The sequence below is a fragment of the Mastacembelus armatus genome, chromosome 5 (assembly GCF_900324485.2).
Source record: "Mastacembelus armatus chromosome 5, fMasArm1.2, whole genome shotgun sequence".
In the NCBI taxonomy this organism is placed as follows: Eukaryota; Metazoa; Chordata; class Actinopteri; order Synbranchiformes; family Mastacembelidae; genus Mastacembelus; species Mastacembelus armatus.
The window spans coordinates 20,540,532-20,559,649 of record NC_046637.1 but is presented as its reverse complement, the minus strand read 5'-3'; the positions used below and the strand labels follow the sequence as shown (position 1 = coordinate 20,559,649).

At 40.4% G+C, this 19,118-nt stretch overlaps 1 protein-coding gene across 4 annotated transcripts in view; it reads right to left on the bottom strand.

The window, feature by feature from the left end:
- Positions 1 to 640: 640 nt before the first annotated feature.
- The window catches only part of LOC113130291 (semaphorin-3F-like), a 54,606-nt gene continuing 36,128 nt past the window's right edge, over positions 641 to 19,118 (bottom strand). For 2 of the 4 annotated variants that reach the window (XM_026306780.1, XM_026306782.1), the window contains 13 exons: positions 17,492 to 17,585; positions 15,301 to 15,420; positions 14,919 to 15,058; positions 13,675 to 13,789; positions 8,883 to 8,952; positions 8,634 to 8,778; positions 8,188 to 8,410; positions 7,023 to 7,111; positions 6,805 to 6,846; positions 5,734 to 5,891; positions 5,331 to 5,413; positions 5,042 to 5,175; positions 641 to 3,396 (listed from right to left, as the gene is read on the bottom strand). In XM_026306780.1, coding sequence (XP_026162565.1) covers positions 2,944 to 3,396; positions 5,042 to 5,175; positions 5,331 to 5,413; positions 5,734 to 5,891; positions 6,805 to 6,846; positions 7,023 to 7,111; positions 8,188 to 8,410; positions 8,634 to 8,778; positions 8,883 to 8,952; positions 13,675 to 13,789; positions 14,919 to 15,058; positions 15,301 to 15,420; positions 17,492 to 17,585 — 1,866 coding nt within the window. In that variant the 3' untranslated portion in view covers positions 641 to 2,943. The remainder of the gene's footprint in view (positions 3,397 to 5,041; positions 5,176 to 5,330; positions 5,414 to 5,733; positions 5,892 to 6,804; positions 6,847 to 7,022; positions 7,112 to 8,187; positions 8,411 to 8,633; positions 8,779 to 8,882; positions 8,953 to 13,674; positions 13,790 to 14,918; positions 15,059 to 15,300; positions 15,421 to 17,491; positions 17,586 to 19,118) is intronic. The other 2 variants (XM_026306781.1, XM_026306783.1) reach the window with 1 other exon arrangement.

Below are 19,118 nucleotides of genomic sequence, written 5' to 3'. Positions count from 1 at the left end.
TTTAAATAATTTTTTTGATATGCTAGGCATAATTTGCATAATATGCAGAAACCTGCATGCATCATTTTCATCATATATTATCCTAAGGCATGATTTTCACCATAAGGATGCACTAATTGGGTTGACACTGGCACATGCACTGCTGTTCTTGTGCTAACTTATTTCATTTCCTGTTGATAACATGCTGTACCTACAAGTTAAAAAAAGATAATATGGCATAATATGTAATGAAAATTCTGACTTGATATTTTAAACTATGACTTTAAACTTGAAAACTATTCCTTAGCATATTATCTCACGAATGTTATGCCTTACTACATACAGTACGTAGTGAAAAGTCTTATTGTACGTCATGAACATAATGTCTTACTATAATGTGAAAAAAATATGACCTAGTATAGCATGTCATGAAATTTATGCATTACTAAAGCCTTTGGTGAAAATGAAATGAAAATATGAGAGGGTGTCTTTTTTAAAGTTACTATAGCACGTATTTGTATATTTAATAGAGATAATCCAGTCCTTTTAGGCCCAAAGGTAAAGAGCTTCATACATGTTCTTGTTACGAGATGTTTTACCTTCCAGTAGTTTCATTATGAACAAAAATGAAATGTATGTTTTACACAAATCGGCATACATATTTCTTTAACAGGTACAACTTTATTCCAAGGATCCAGGGGGTTGTGTGCAGAACATGGAAAACATCCAATATGAAGTCGATCACAATGAAGGGGTGAGGGAGGGGGGTGTTCCATTCTTATAAAATATAGAGCTTTAATTTATTAGTCAGCAACAACAATGGAACGGGAAGATAAGAGTAATTTACACAAGTCATAACATCACCTTTGTGCATTTAGTGTTTTTCTTTTTCATAAAGTCAGATGATGCAAAAAGTACAAAACAAACACTCAAAAACTAAAAGACACATTTTAAAAAAATACCACCAACAAATTGTACAACCTTTCTTTGCCTTTTTCTGCTGTAGAACCCCTGGTCTCATTCAGCGGAGACGATCAGGGGTGGTAGTGGATTCTGGGAATGCAGATAAATCCCAAATTGAGGATCAGACACAGATACCCCTGTATGAATTATGGATGCATCTTCCTAGAGGTGTAATATGGACTTCATATATCCAGAATACAAGCTAGATGAGGTTTATTAAAATCCTCCAAATATCAGAATGATATGAAAATATAGTTTCATTTATTATTTGCATCTCATTATTATGGTCATACAGTGTATTGTTATACAGGAAAACTCCATTAATTTACCTACTGGCATGTAATTGTACTACATTTTAGTAGACTGGTATACATAAAAATTCAAATCAATAGAACACTCACCGACGTTTTAATAACACCCCATCAGTAAATTTAAATTTCCTTTCTCTATGTAATTAACTTTTCAATTATATTCCTTCCCATTATGTGCTATACACACAGGCAAGAAAATTTCACTTTACACTTTGACAAATGTATGCCAGGAAAAAAATGCATCTGCTTTATGCAGGGGTATATTTCTACTAAGGGCATCTTTAAAGCATTTATTTTCCCCATTTTGCCCTCTGATCATACTGTACACCTGTGGAGATGAAAAACAAAGAAAGAAAAAAGACCACACAGTATCTTTTCAGAATTACAGTACAAATACAGGTGCATGCACACAATGAAAGCCAGCTTCCCAATATTTTGGTTAGTGTCACAACATTGTTATAATGCTCTGTATATGAGCATTTTTTTTCCACATATTAATGTCAAAGGAAGAAAGAACCAAAGCTAATAACTGCTGCCTGATCTGGGCACGTCTTTCATCTTAAACTGGATGTGTCGATTATACCTCGCCTGAGCGTGCTTGCTGCATTTGGCCCAGGCCAAATGCCCCTTGAAAGTGAAAGAATAATGCCCTTTGTGCAAGACCATGACCTGTTAGTGCACCTCACTCTCAGCTCTCTGGATGTTTGAAAAGGAGACAACTGTTATATTTTCTCACAGATGTCATTAAAAAAACTGGTCTGATAATTGCTTCTTTCATTTATGTCTCATTTTTAAACTTGAGTTCAGGGCCAAGAAGAAGATGGTGCCACTGAGAATTTTGTTATTCTTTTCCAAATCAACCATAAATAGAGAATTAGTGTCTGGACAGAAAAAAATAGCAAAGACGTTGCATCATTTCACAATCAATCCACCTATTAAGAAGGAAATAAAGGAAAAGAATAAAGGACAAGCACCAGTTTCCTGTTAAAAGGCCAATTACAACAGTGAGAATAATAACTGAAGAGTCATCTGTACGTCTGGGTTCCCATGGAGAGAGAACGCTTTCCACACAATAACTGGAACCATATGTCGATGTTCCCCCTGCAATAGAAAGTCTCTGTCCGTATGCAGCCATGTTGCATCACTGGCGTTTCTGGAGTGTCCAGAAATAAATGTGTCCTGGCATTGAGTCAAAGCAAGCAAGAAACAACAGAGATCCCATCACCCCTTATCAACAACTCATTTGCCCGTATGAGAGCTTCCTGTAGCTCACTGCTAACAGCTTACATGCCGGATAACACATTCCAGACATTCGCCAAGGTCATTTTATGCTGACAGAAGAGTTTTGTTATGACAGTAACAACAACAATAAAATTAACATCAATAATAACAATCATATTTGCCCCAAATGTACCTATACACAAAGAGCATGTTTTTTTCTGTAAGTACAAAGAAATCCACAGAATGATACTATATACAACCTACAATAAATACTGTGTATCATATATCTTACTGCTCGAGAGGATGTATGTGGGGTTTTGTTTGTAAGCCTCTTTTTTCTCAGTTTGTTTTTTTTTTTCCGGTTTGTGGAATTTTTTCATGTTGCTACTCTCATTTAGTCTCTCCCAGTTTTCACAGGGTGGGGGCATGGAAGGTGGTTGAGGGCGTTTCAAAGAGAAAACTGGGATCCTCATGTCTCTGCGTCCTCCTGCTCCTCATTCTCTTCCCCATCCCCGTGATGCCGGCGGTTGCGGGGCTTCTTCTGCTCCTTGAGCTCCTTCAGGTCTTTGGCCTTGATGGCACCCAGCAGTGGGTCTCCAAACTGCCAGTAGTCCTGGCAGTACTGATTGATCAGACTCATCTCTGGCTGGCTCAAGATGGTCAGCAGGTCCTTGTACTGGCCTGTGCTGGGGGTCCACTGGGTGCTGCTGGAGTGGAGAGAAGAGGGCACAAGTCCTCCCCCACCCTCCACCAGCAAGTTGTTGACAGCCCGGCTCGACAACACCACCAACTGCAGCTTTACCAATGTGTGTTTAAAGTTCTTCTCTGTGGCTGTGCATTGGTACATGCCAGAATCAGAGGGCTGCAGGGACCGCAGAAGCAGACCTTGCTCTGTCTTCAAAACCCGGCCATCAGATCGCATCTGCGGACAGAGAGGAGAAAAAAGCTTATGAACTGCTGCTGCCATGCTGGTGTAATGAAAAGTTACTATCTCTCTTTATATTTGACTAATTCATAAGTATATATGTATTTGTATCTGCATGTAGATTTATATGGATATGGACATGACCACTAAAATCATCTGCACTGTTAAATCACTTTCTACTGACATTAATACTCCTTTTAAGTATATTTTCCAAATACACTGACCACAAAATAAACAAAACAACATTTATAACATAATATTGGATTCATGATGTCCCACTGTCATATCTTGTATTTTGTGCCTTATAATGGGAGGAAGTCAAGATGAAATAATAATCTGGGCCTGCTAAAATAACGAAAAAGCATTTAACAAAGGTTGGGCCATATTACCATATTACTGCACGTAATATGGTAATATGTAACCAATCTATCCTTCAAAAAGAGAACACAAAATTAAACTGGTTTGAAAAAAAGAGGGAAAACTATTGACCAAAATCTCAAATGCTGTTTTGACCATTATGCATGTAGATTTGGAGACAGCGCCTTAGTTCAGCCCATCTACCAATAAGGTGCACAATGAGCCAGCTTCATTATCAGATCATAAGATAAAAATAACAGCTCTGAAATATCAATCGACTACATCAAAAACATGAAAGTTACTGATGAACCTCACTGAAGGAACCACAGCACTGCATCTTAGCCCACACCCTGCTTACACTTTGACAAATCTGTATCAGCTAGAGACAGTTTGTGTTCAAACTTTCATACTGAGGACAAAGTCTGAATCTGAAGTTATGAGGCATACCTTTTTCTGTAATTTCTAAATATAAAGATATCAGCAGTCCTGTGTGTAGGGCCTCTGGGTCTTTGATTTACAAAGAAGCAGTGTGATGTTTTTGTAGAAGATTATCATTTGAATGGTCAGTGGGACTAGGGCAGAAAAAATATTCTCACATATCTGTCTCCATTAATATCTAAAAAATATATTTGTATTAATTTACATCCCTTCTGTCATGGCCTACACTTTTCATATACTTTATTTAGAAAAAAGCTGATCACTTCAAATTGAATCAAACACTAACTGGTGACTAATGTGTGAGTCTGATGTGTAAGGCAGCAGGACAATCACCTCTGCCTATAGGAATAGAGACCATTGAATAGAACAGTCAATAAAAGCGAGATGGCAACACTACATAGCTTCACAATAAAACTTTAACTAGTGCCTCAGGGTTATATATTAAAGCAGAGGACTTTTTCACAGCTCCCCTTTATGTGTCCTTCCCCTGGGCCTGCGGACAGTAGGAGGTCTGTGTAAGAAATCAGGCATCATTCAGTCAGAGCCTGAATTACTTAATCATTTTAACAGATAATCAGAAAAAACTACACTGGGGTCATTTTTCAAATGTGTCATACTGCATATACATTGCTAACAAAGTAAGAAAATTAAATTAAATACTGTGGAGTATGTTGTCAAAATCAATTCTGAATTCTCATCTGTGGAAAGATTCATTTCTCACTACCCCATGGGAGGAAGGTTCAAGCTAATTCAATATTTCAGTATGTTTATGTGGGATAGCTATGCAATTGATAAAAAATGTTGATACAACCAGAAACTCTGAGAAATACACAGCGTGGTGGCTCACCTCTTTCCTGCGGTCGCTGTTATCTCTCTGCAGATGCCATTTGATGACGGCATGTGGAGAGCGGGCCTGACACTCCAGGAAGGTACTGCTTCCCTCCACCCCATACTGCACCATCTCCAGAGTGTTCTTATTGGCTGCAAGGCAGAGACACAGGGATTTCCATGGCAACCAAAACACTTACTGCTCTGACCTCCTTAGGACCAATGTGATGGTCCTTATTTCCAACCAGGTGAGCTAATCAATAAACAATAGAAGCAAAACTCAGGGGATAAAGGTTCACAGGTCTTACTGTTAGAATTGAAGCCTCTGCACTGGCGGATGGGGTTCCCGTACTTAACGTCCTGCCTCCGGCTACGTCTAAAGGGGTCAGACCAGTATTGCCGAATAAGGAGAGAAAAAATCATAAAGCAACTGCAAGCCATTCAAAGCCATTCAACAATATATAAAGCCATTTAAGTCTTAAATTCAAACCACCACCCAATTATGCCATTATGTCATTGCAACAAGTATATAATTATTAGTGTAGCATTAACCACAGCGTACCCAAACACCATGACGACCATATTAAAACAGGGTGCCATTAAAACAGCCATTCAGCCATCCAGGCAGACTGAACTTAACATAATTGAACACACCCAATGAGTCAGTCAGTTAGTTCTTGAGTTAGTTCTAACACTGCTGTTGGTGCTTACCTCTTCTGAGAGGCAGAGTAACGGGAGCACGACTTGCCATCCCAGGCACAGTATGGGTCTCTGGCCAGACAGCAGTCAGCACAGGCCTCCCCGTACACATCACACCGGTGAAGAGGCAGTTGGGTCAGTCCTACCACAGATGACACAAACAGCTGTTGCTGTTGAGAGAGGAGATGAGAGGATGGAAAATCGTGTTAACCACAACTTTGGGCTTAAATTACACTTAAATTGAAATAAGGAAAAGACTAGAGCCAAAGACATAGAGGCAAATAATAGGAGATAATAGAAATTTTGTCTTCAAAACACACATAAATGCGAAATACTCAAAATGGATATTGAAATTGCTATAATTTAACAGGATGAATTTGGATTTAAATACATCAAGTCAAAAGTCAAAATGGCTCAGGCACAAAAAATTAAACAGTAAGATTCAAACATCAGGGATCAATCGAGTCTATATACAGGAATTTTCGATTTGAATTTGTTATCCATAAAACATGCATATACTGGAAATAAAGCTTTTTGAAATTCCACAACGATGCATCGAGATGGTTTTAAAGTAAACTATTTCAGTGCTATAAATTCAGTGACATTTAAATTTGAAGTTTAAATAATCAGATTCAAATCTTTATGGCCTTTATTTTGCTTCCATACAAAGATTCCACAAACCAGCATGGATGTAATAAGTTAAGTGTAAAATCTAGCACTACATTGCACTGTTCTGAAACACATCTGGTGTAATATTGAGCTCATGTCTATCATGTTGCCATCATAATTTATGATCAGCTGTTTAAAATTCATCTGTCTGGCAGGCTGTGTGTAAAACTAACACTGTGTCTGCAGAATGATATCATGACCTATAGAGGAAGCCAAGTATTCCATCACTTTGAAAGACAACACTAAACTTTGATGTCTTTTCCATATTTCTTTTTCAGTGTCCTCTCTAGACATGCATGTGTTATAAGAATTATAAAGGAAAACACACTTCTATCATTGTAGTTTGTGACATTTTATTAATTTCCATTCATTGTGAACAAAATATGAGAAAATCTGCTGGGTAGACATGCTTACCCTTTTAGATGAGATCTTCATTGTTGTGATTGGAGTAGGGACCTAGAAACAGAAAATAATTTGGTATGAGCACAGTGTGTATCTTTAATGCAGATAAACCAACACATTTATTAAGGGGGAGTGTAGAACAAGCAAAATAGAGGAAAAAATATGGCAGTGGACAGAGTTAAGATTAAATATATGTAGAAGAAGATGAGGCAACAGAGAAAAGTGCCCACCTTAAACACCTCTACCTCCTCCAAGACAAGCTCCTCGGTTTGTAGGTCATCTCGGGGTAGGACTATGACTTTCTGAACTGTCCCTTTGTCTGTGGAGCACAGCACACACACCTGTCAACTATGTACATTTCTACAACCTCACACCTCCTCCACTTGTCAGCAGCCCCTTAGATTCCCATTTTCTCAGCCATATCCAACAAGGGGTAATCCTCAAATCAACAGGCGGCACTGGACTCTTCACCTCCGTCACGTGTTTCTCCTCAGTTTAACCTTTACTCTGTGACGTGAGGTTTAGTGTACTCACTGTCACCAACCATGAAAAACCTCTTCTGTCATTCTCAGCCTCATTCTTACCTTGTCATAAGACATTCCCTGGCCTTATCTGGGCATGTTTCATTTCTGTACTGGGTTGGGCATTCAAAAATGAGATTTATTATGACTTCTGCATTGAACTGCATAGCTGAATGGCTGCCATTGACAACATAAAAGAATACACATTCCTCCACACTGGACACAAACATATTAATTGCCCTCCACAAAATGCACAGATTAACAAAGTCAGTTGAACAGTTGTCATATGCAACATGAGAGGGCTGCATACAATGCAGTGGCCGTCATATCAGGGCCTAGTTAAAAGATAAAAGTTCAAGGCATGCAGTCAAATGGATAATCACTCCTAAGCTAATGGGAAAGATTAAGTTGATGGATATACTAACTGCACCCACCCCCTTAACTCCTCCTTCTTTTCTTATCCCCCATTTCTTTTTTCTCCCTCCTGCTTCTGATCCACCCCTGCCCTCCAGGTACAAACCTTCTTGTTTACTTCATGTGAATAGAGTGAGGTACAAGACCTTTCATTGGTTATGTTTCCACTCAAGCACCAAAGGCAAGAATGCTTTTCTGTTAGTGATAAATGACTGCAGTGGCGACAAACCCTCCACTTACATGGGATTTATTTCCAGAGCTTTTTTGTTACCCTCCATTATTTAACTTACCACTGACACTGTCACTCACTGCTCTGATTCTGATCAAAGGGTTCACAGGTTCAGACTAACGTCAAGTACATGTTAACCAATTAAAAATAACCATAAAAAAGCTGTGATGATTTTATAAGCAAAGAGAAAGTTCATATTTGGTGTATTTGCTCGTTTCACAAAACACTCACCAGTTCCTAGGAAGAGCACTTCATAGTTTCCATCTGCAGCTGTCACCTGGTCCACTGTGATGGTGGTGAACTCATAGTCCACGTTGGTCCGGACCACCAGGGGGCGCTTGTGTACTGGGTACACGGCATTGTACATGACAGGGTGATTCCTCATAAAATTAATCACTTCATCTGGGTAGTCCTTAGTGGACTTCATGTTGGGGGTGAATGTACCTCCAGGGCACTGAGAGAGAATCAGAAGTATTAACATACCATGAATTTAAAACCAATCACACATAATGTGAATGAAACACATATGTGAAAGGCTTGCTTGCAGCTGAGCTGATGCAATAATTTTCTTCAGATGTTTTTTTTTTTATTATTTGAGCTGAAAGTCAAGCAGAAGTCCCTGTTATGCCAGCTTGCTGTGGGAGTCATGTGCGGGGTCGGTACGAGGTGAGGCTCACCGTGCCGGGGCGGGGGTAGGGAATCTTCCCAGTGTAGGCCACCCACTGGTAATTGGGACCCTCCTTGTGGGCAAAGGGTCCATTGAAGACCATGCGGATGTCAGCCATGGAGTAGACACAAACTGCTGAGCCTTTGAAGACAGAGCTGAGAGGTGGAATAAGAGGAGACAGAAAAGCAAATCAGAAAGATTTACCTCACAGAGGAACAGAAACAGCTAACATTGTACAGTATGTTTGTAGTTCACTAACCCAGAGACAGAGAAGACTCCATATATCACAGGATTTTTTGTGTCCTGTGTTGGTTGTATGTAAACATCTCCTGTAATAGATAAGAGAGAAATCACATCAGAATAAAGAGGACGGGTGAAGGAAACATCACACTGCACAACCCTTATAAATCTTTACACACACAATCTCACTGCTCTAAACTAGAAAGCTGAATAGGCTACACCTACCCAGAAGGAGTGATGCACTAACACGGAAGCTGAACCTTCATTTTAGCTAAAAACACACAGTAGGATACCCAGTACTGCATTTTAACAAAGAGCAAAAGTGGGATGTGGGGTTGTGTCTTCACAATATTGTGAGTCTCTCAAATCCATAATTACTGTATACCAGAAAACTAAAGTCCTGGGGTTCACGTCAGAGTTTCTGTGCTGTTCATTAAGTGTTAGTGTTAATGTGTGTCTAGTTTAGCCACAGCTAAACCCAATGCTATTAAATGAAATTCTAATGTCAGTAATATTTTCATAATGACAATGCTAACATACAGAAGTTTTCCATGTTAACCATCATAGTTTATTGAGTTTGAGTTCCCCAGGCGTTGAAGTCTCTCCAGAAGAGAGGCTCATTATTTCTGTAGAAATAAGGTTTTTACAGGGATGGGCAGCTCACCCAACACCCAACCCTTTGCAAACAGCACCTGGTATTTTGAGGTGGTGTCCCATCCAGGTACTACCCAGGCCCGACCCCGCCTGCCCCCCAAGGACCGACAACATCGACTGTGGGCCTCATAGTTTAGCATTCTCAATTATTGTAAAAAGGGAGGTGCATGAAGTGCAAGACTAGCTAAGTGGCTAGAGCCATGCCAGACATTCTGTGTGGCTGTGTTTGAGAACAGTCCAACTCTACACCTCACATGTGGGGGCGCCCAGGGCTGCAAAGCAGTGGGAGGGGACTTAGCTGAATAAAAACTATAAAATCAAACACATTTATGGTTAATTTTAATACTATAAAACATAACTATAACTGTAACTATATACTCTTTGTAAAAATACTCTATAGCATGAATGAGATCACTTCTGTTAAAATGGCTTTTAGAGATGTTCCCCACATCTGCCTTCCCAGTCTAATAGAAATAACAATAGGAAGTCTATAGGTCTATCAGACAGCCCTCTTTTCTTTCCCATAGCCTGCTGACGGAAACTGTAGGTGTGAATGACCTCAGGGAGGATACATGAGGTAAAAGACTTTATTGACAAGACAAAAACACTTGAGAGTCTAATCCAAGCATCCTAAACCAATAAACCCACCTGAAGCACCAACTACACAACAATGATATTTAACAGTAGGGCTGTCCATGCAAACAGTCTGGATTTCTACAGTCTAGACTGGACCAATGCGACTGCTGAACTATCTGAGACTTCTCCTGATGAGACCAAAAAACATGATGTGAAGGGATTCTCCGTCTCACAGTTTATGTCTTCCACTTAGAGGGAAAGAAAACATTGCTCCTCTCCCAAAGGAGAACTGAATCATGTACTCTTATGCCAGTTCTGGAGGTCCGTAAATCATGATAGTCACATATTGTGTCCTACAGAGCTCAGACATCAGACACTTCCTGATTTAGATCACCCTTTTCTCGATACAAATGAAAGGTCCACTGCAACAAATAAAGAAGAGCTAAACACGTGATAGGTGATAAGTCTCTCTCCTGTTCAGTACCTGACCTAAATACTATTCTCAGGAGGCATGTTCACTGCCTACAATAGAACAAAAGCCTTCGGCAGAAAACAGAGAATCACTGGCTGTGCACAGGGAGATCACCGTGGAACACAGACACAGACACAATTGGTTTGAAAGTCAAGAAGTGAGAGATAGACAAAGAAAAGTTAAAAATGACTATTCATGCTTGGGAAGTGTGGAAACAGAAGGAGAACTTATCAGACGCAAAACACCGCAAATATCCCAGTGTCAGATTTATGTGCTCGCAGTCCCATATAGAGCAGCATGAGAAATGAGCTGCCGGGCAGATAGAAGGATACATGAATGGCGTAAGCATTGTTTCTGAATCTGCTCTGATATCATTGCCAAAGAAAAGGATAACGTTAAAGAATGATAGCAGGTACAATGTGCTTCTTTCACACCCTCACACACATAAGACACTCACACCACAATGCCATCTTCCACAGCTGTCACAGCCAAAGTAGTGGAATGGTCATGGGTTAGCGTGCACGCAGCAGGACAGCCTATCATGGGTGTCACGCAACAAATGATCCTTGTCATGACATCCAGCTGTTACGCTGAAGATATGAGTGATGTGCACCCAATAAGAAGTGCACAAGTGAGCACGTGTATAGAAAAAAATACTGCTGAGGCTCAGATGTCGTGCCATGGATGGCCTCTCACATAGTCATGAGAAACATGTCACAGCTTTAGGGAGACATGGGGAAAATAAATGGTTGCTAAATTATTTGCAGTAAACACCATCCTGACAAGGAAGTGGTGACTTAGCTCCAGGGAAACTAGTGTGTTAATGAAAGTGAGGAAGGGATCCAGACTCCACAACCACCTTTCCCAGGTTTGTATGACAATAAAGTCTCAGAAGACATACAGCCCATTTCTTTGAAAAATGTCCATTTCTGCTGGATCAACTTTTGGGTTGCTCACATTTATCTATGTATGTAAGTTAATTTTACATTAGCGTTGTTTTGAAACGTCACTTTATGCATGAATAAAAGCAAGATAATGACCTTCCAGGTGCTGGGAAGTGGATTATGTTTTCAAAGCCTGGATAGTTGTTCCATCCAGTTTCCAGTCATCACCCTAAACCAAGATCACTGGCTGCTAGCTGAGATGGTTATAAGAGAAGTATCAGTCTTCTCTCATGTAACTCTCAATAAAAACAGCAAATAAGTGTCTTGGCAAATTGGTAAAACTATTCATTTGATGTCCTGCATTAATGTGCCCATTTATCCTTGTGAAACCCTAAAATCTCTACTTTCCCGTGTATAGACAAACTCTCCAGCCACAGAGCTTTATAAACATTTACACACGACAGTAAATGTGAAGCTATTAGCACAAAACTCAATCATAGCCAATTTACTGTGCCCTCTAGGAGTCCTTGGCAGGGACAGCTACTCCGCAAACTGTCGTGTGCATATGTCGTTCCTTCTCTATGGGCATGTCTGTGCTGTCATGCCATGTCCTTGTTCATTCACCAGCCTGCTCCGCTACACGTTTACAGCCTTGTTCAAGCAATATCCTGAAAATCATCATCAGCGCCAAGCAGTGACAACTCTCCAATCCTCTCACAGAACCACTCTGCATGCCTGTGTCAACACTGAGCTGACCAGTAAACACAGAACACTCATTTGAAAAGGCGAAGCAAGCCCATTCCCACTCAGAACTACTTTCACGTCATTTAGCTGAAGTGGCTGCACACACGAAAAGGCCGGAGTTTTCAAGTGTGTGTCACCTTTGCAGTTGTTCTAAGAGGGATAAAATAAATTTCACCTGTAAAAACAAAAGAGCTTTTAGAAGTGCAGGCAGGTTGAGATAAACGTAAGGAATGTGTCAGTGAGATAAAGACATACACACAAGAAAAACGATCATTGGATTTAACAGGCATAGCACTTTTCATTCTTGAGATTAGTTCAAGAGCAACAGTAGTCTCACGCATCAGCCCCCTATCACTCTGTGGATCTATTTTAAAGCAGTGAGACAGAAAGAGACAGAGTTTCCCCTGGAGAGACTAATCGTCTCACAGTCACAGTTTGGTGATCTGATCTGCCTTTCATTAGCCGCACTGTCCCCACACACAATAACGAAAATAAAAAAAAAAAACAACTACAGTGGAGAGATTGTGTGTGCCATTCACATTACAGTATTACTGCATGGGCTATATAATGGGAGAAGGCTGCCATATGGGCCAAGGAATGAGCTCTGATGTGTGTGTGTGTGTGTGTGTGTGTGTTTGCACAAGTATGCTCTTGCCAGGTGCTGCAGTAGAAACAGATTGCAGTGACTTTTCTATACTTTATATTTCAGATGTGATCATACATGACAGGAACCTGAAAATGAATATATCTGAAATAAATTCAGTCGTGTCATTTTTGTCATTTTCTTTGCCATTCGATACCCACTGTCAAAATGATTAACTGCACAACGAAGCGACTTGGTTTTCTTTGAAAAGAGCAGCGTGTAACAAAGCTTCATGGCTGTGTTAGTAATACTAGTCTTTTCAGAGAAAGTGGTGTTTCCATGTTAAAAGGTACAATTTAACTATTCTGTTTGTGTCTGCAATATATATGTAGAAGCTCTTTCATTAGTATTTCTGAACAGAAAGAAAATGATTTGTAAACAATTTTCATAATCAATTAGTTGTCGGGTTCTGCCTTCTCCAGTATGAGCAATAGATTATGCTTTTTTAGTCATATACGGTAACATAAAATATGTAATTAGACGAAAAGGAATTAAAATGGCCATTGTTTAATTATTTCTTGACATTTTTTGACCAAATGATTGATCATTAATAATGTCAATAGTCTGTAGTTTAATCAATAGTGATAAAAATCATTTGCTGCAGCCATAGTTGTGTGGGATGTAATCTGGCAGAAAACAGTAATAGCGACCTTGGCCGAACTGGCAAAGAAAGCACCACCTACAGAAAAATCAAAGGAAACAGGTTTGATTGACAAAGAAATCTATACAACACCCCCCACCCACACCAAGTAGCCTAGATATTACAATTCCAACTGAGCACAGTGAGAGAAACCACAGAATGATCTCAGTTTTCAGGTGCAGATGTCTTTGCACTCACGGAGCTCATCGAAGTGTGTCTCCATGCCGTCGGCCCCCGGCACCGAGCAGATGAGCCTGGCCTTCAGGAAGGTGCTCCACTTGTTTACCAGACAGCAGTGGCCTCCGTCATCATTCTGTATTTGAGAGGGTGGAGCAGACACACAACAGATTGTCCATCATTCACTCGTACTCAAATCCTCCTCTGTCCTTCCACTAAAAACAAATCCAGGTGGAGCCACCCACACAACCCACCACACACACACACACACACGCGCACACGCACACGCACACGCACACACACACACGGTCCATGTTGATTGCAAAGCCAGGAAGCTAAAAGGAAGGAATGGGGAAGGAGATGGTAAACATTGTCTCCTCCTATTTAGACACTTCCATCTGTGGTGGACTGAGGCCAGAATCAATCCCAGTAAGGAAGAGATAAAACCAGTATGTGCTTCCAGAACCAGCATCTTTAGAGAACGTCACAATTTGATGCAATAAATGTGTATTTTAGGATTTGTTTTTAAAGGGTGGTTGGTGTATTTTGGTTGTGGAATTGTAGTATATGGATGAGTGAATGTTTGTTGGTGTGCAGGGTGCAGAGAAGAGCAGTGAGAGTATCCAGATGTATGTTGGCATAAGAATGACAGGACTGGGTCTCTGGAGGCCAATGGCAGAGCTCACCGAGAGGGGGATGAGTGTTTGTGTGTCAGCTCAGCGCCTCACCCCCTCAAATAAATACAACGGTGAACAGCTGAGGCAACGAGGACACATACGGCACATTTTCTCACTCATACCTGTACTCATACACCCACTGTAATGACTTCACATGCATGCAAACCCATAAGAGAACACATACATTCACATTGCATAAACACCAAAGGCTCAGAAAGATGCCCTACAAGTCAATCATTTTTTTTTTTTTTAAAGGTAGTGAGTTACTCATTGCCATGTACACTAAAGGGTTCAAAAGTGTTTCAGGACTACCGGAGGACTACCGGGGTGAAGAGGTCAGGAGATCACAGGGTCAGAGGTCAGAGGGTAACCTCACAGACAGGGATGTATTGTAGACAAAAAGGTTAAAGACACATGTGGATTCCAGCACATCAGCGTTGGCCAAATACTTATTGCTGTGCCCGTAAACATTCAAACGCAGTGGGCGACTTGCCTTGGGAGACTCAAGCCTGTTTTTCATATGGATACAGGTTTTCTTTTCATTATGTTTACACCCTAAAATAAACACGCTTCTCACTGTGTACACACCAGGCAGATGCGTCCTATACGTGACTGGGTCACAGGACTCTGGCCCATCTCGGAGGACTTCTCCCGGAAGAAGAAATACAGCTTGTCGTCATTTCTTTCCGCACTGTCTGGGATAAGGTGTACATGGATGAAAGTGGGGTCTGTGTGGAGAAGATAGGGAGATGTTTAGGTGGAGGGAGAAAAACATCTGGTTGAAATCTTTTATAAACTTTTAGTACTTCCTGTTTATAACTTGTTGAATGACTCTAAACATTTGCGAACATCTGAATTTTTACTTTTCAACAATACATTTGGAATCCTGTTTAGACTGTATAATGAAAAGTCATACAAGAAAACTGTATAAACTGGATGAAACCTCTTATAGGCGAAGTAGAACATTTACCATTCAACCATCTGGAGTTATACTGGTCTGTTCGCATGGCAGTCTTTGTCCCCAAAGTACGGAAAATGGCAGAGTCTGTTCCCATAAAGTCAACATAAACTCCAGCATATAGTTCGCCATCTAAGAGAGAAAAAATGTTGGGTTTAGTGAAATTCCTTGAGTCTGACATTATACCAGCACCACCCTTGGCACAAAGAACCAGGAGCTTTTATTTCGAAAAGTATATTTAGAACCAAATATTTCTGGATTCTTCATTCCCCAGTATAGCAGCTCAGCATATACACATTTATTTTCATTTAGACATAAAGTCTAACAATACCATAACTCAAGATGCAAGTAATTAAACCACAAAAAGCTGCAACGCAGGATAATACTTTATTACACGAAATATGATAGGTATTGTAACTTTTGTAAGACAATACTACATTATTAGTACAGTATTAGGAAGGCTAACATGCTAACTTAAATTAGGAGCATTTTATAATCAGTTCTTTACACTTTGCTGGAGCACTGTTAATGTTATTAATCCTACCTGTGGATTTTCTGCTCAGTTTCATAATATTATGCTTCCAATAATAAATGACTATTTTATTGAGATAAGATGTTATTAGTTTTTTTTCTGTTATTAAGGTATTAGCATTTCCCCCTGTGGAACTCAGCAAAAACTTGTGAACTGGATGTGTTCTTTAAAATCAAATCAAATCAAATAAAAATGTTATATTTTTAGTTTTATTTTTTATGCAACTAGTCTGAATGTATGTAGTTCTTTCAGGGAAATGTCAGAAGAAATTGTTTAAAGACAAAAAAAAAACAGAACCAAACTTCCTTAAACAGCCTTCACACACTCTCCATAAAGCCATAAATTATGAGCAAATCCACATATGCAGACTGACTAATGTATGCAACAGCCTTGTTAAGGCACAGGAAGACAAAGTGTTGGTCTTCAAGCTGCTGTAAGGGCCCCACTGGAGAACAGGTGTGACTGTCAGAGTGGGGTAGAGCAGAGGAAACAAAAATCACTGTCCGATCATCAATATATTCAATGTCATGGCCCTTGGCAGTGTCATACGGAGATTTATGGTACATCATTAAAATGTCCATGCATGGTAGGATGTCTAATGTGGTGGAGAGCTGAGTCTTTAGTGGTCAATAGTAAATCTATTGCTGTGGTAAAGGACTCTTAATCCTTATCAGCACTAACAACAGTGTCCCTTGTATAATGCTAACTGGTGGAGGTGGGAGGTAAATCCATCTTGGATGACAGCACTGGTTCCATACTGCTCAGCTGGCACTGTGCTAATGTGGGAAAGCAGTGCCAGTGATTTACACTCACTGTCTCACCCTGCAGAGTAAAGATCACCTTTCACTGGTGGCAACTGTGTGGTCTGGACCTGTCTTAGTGACCTTGGGCAAAGGGACAGAGGACACTGCCATCATGAGTGCTACAAAAGATAATGGGTTACAGTACCCAGACTGAACCATGTTCAGAGAAATTGTGAAACTGTTCACAAATTCACTCTACTACAGTAAAGGAGATGATCATTTTTATTGTTGATATTGTAGTCCACTGAGTTTATGGGACACTGAGTATGTGTCAATTCTTTCAAAAGGCCAGCTGGGTTAAGATCTGATACCTGACCTTAATGGAAGTATCTACTGTGATTTTCCACTTAATTAATTTGTCATTAATTATAGTTTGTAGGTTTGTGAAAACAAACTTCTGGCTGCAAGTGATGTAAGATTGCATGGCCTCTGTTAAATAAGGAAATAAAGTACATTTTCAAATGTTAATATAATCACTGCAAATTTTTCCCAACATGTCATAAATACTTAGATTGGAAATCATTCATTCCCCAATGAGGGATTCACATATTAATAGGCACATATTTCTGTGCCCATCACTAACAAGGAAAAAACCCTTAGGGTTTAATGATTAGACTGATTACACTGAGTGTGGGAAATGGCACAGAGTGAAAAAGAATACTTGGCTTGGCCTTTCTGGGCATCAATGGCAGATGATAAATATGTTCTGTTTGTCAAAAACATAAACTAGGAGCAGAGAGAAGGACATATAAAGAAACAGGAGAAAAAAGACGAAGAATCCATATTGGATGAGACTAAAAGTAGCTGGACTGGACTGTACCCATGCCTATGTCCTCATGTGACCAAACTCACCCCAAATGATACTCACTGATCAAAGCTGACACGCTGTTGAGCTTCGGGTCATAGGCGCACTTTCCCTTCCCAGATTCTATTTTGCCTGGTTCCAAATGGAAGATTTCTTCCTGAAATGGAAAAATCATATGGAGACAGCAATAAATTCAGCATTCTCCATCTTGTCACTGTTATTCCCTAGTGTAGGGAAAATGAGGCAGCGTACATGCTCCCTCTGACTCCTGTGGGACCTATATGGCCTGTTGGAAGATGAAGTCTTAGAATAATGAGCATGTGTTCGTACAGAAAAATACACGCGGAGAAAGCGAGGAATTTCTAATCCATCTCCATGCCCCTCTACTGTGGAAAACAATGTGTCATAGGCTGCACCTCTTGGCATAATAAGGTGCATGCCAGATATCTCTCAGCTTTTTGGTGCCTATGGGTGTGCAGGCCTACTGCTGACACCTGTAATCCGGCACAGTGAAAACAAGCCTGGGATGGAGGCTGAATGACTGATGCTCACAACACTTGGCATCCCTACACGCAAGCACTGAAAGGTGATTGGCAGGAATTTGCTTTTGAAAATTGGGGAAAATGAATCAGTGGCATGTGGTGGCATGTCCTGTAGCCATGCCTCACAGAACAGGGCATGTCCAACCCCCATTTTTCACTCCCAAAGGCGACAGAGATGGAGACATCGCTGCCATTGTCCATCAGCACTAAAGCAGGGGAGTAAATATGGCAGTTTGCCAAACTCACTTCACTGGATCACACATGCCCCCCTTTGCAATTCGCTACTCATTTTTGATTAAAATCACCACATGCAAATGAGAAGGTGCTGGCAGCTCACTCCCAGTCTTGCCAGATGTGGACATGTAGAGTAAGGTCACAAACATTTATGTGTACCAGAGGGAAACTGTGGCCTGAACATGTTTTTATAACCCTGCTGTAAAATATAACCCTTCAGAAAAGTTTTTGAAAAAAAAAAAAAGTCTGTCTAGGAAAAAATGCTGCGACATTTTCAAAGTGTCCCACTTCACCTAAAGCCCTTGTGTCCTTCAAAAGTCCATTTCTGTGTTTCAAGTGCTTGGAGAGCTCAAACAGTGCAGACATTTTAAAGTATGCGGCTCTTTTCTTTCCTTTGCTGCACAGCTAGTTGGCTACAGATGGCTGGTGTTTGCTCTAGGCTAACAGAGCTTGCTGAGGGAGTGGGATAGATGCTGACTAGTCTTGCCGCCTCTGTGGGAGAGACTGCACCACATTCCTACAGAAGCTGGAGAGCTCAGTGGGGTGAAGGACTGATGGGTGGGACATCCTGCATTGTCAGAGATAAGTGGGATGAATGACTGGGCTGTCTGTTGTTAATGGGCGCTGATAAATATATGCTAAATAAAAATGAGTATGCCATGCGCTGAAAAGGAGTGAAAGCCTGTTTAATTAAATGTGTGCAATAGTCAACAGATTTTTTTAGCAGCCTGAGAAGCCATTTCCACTTGCTATCCCAGCTCTCATGCAAAATATGGCATTTTGTGCAAAAAGGACAATTATGGACAAGAAAGGGTGATCAGACAATGAGGCTCACACAAAGAAAATGAGTGAAACATGGCAACAATATGACATCAAATTAATTACGTTTCGACATTACACAAAACTTGAAGATT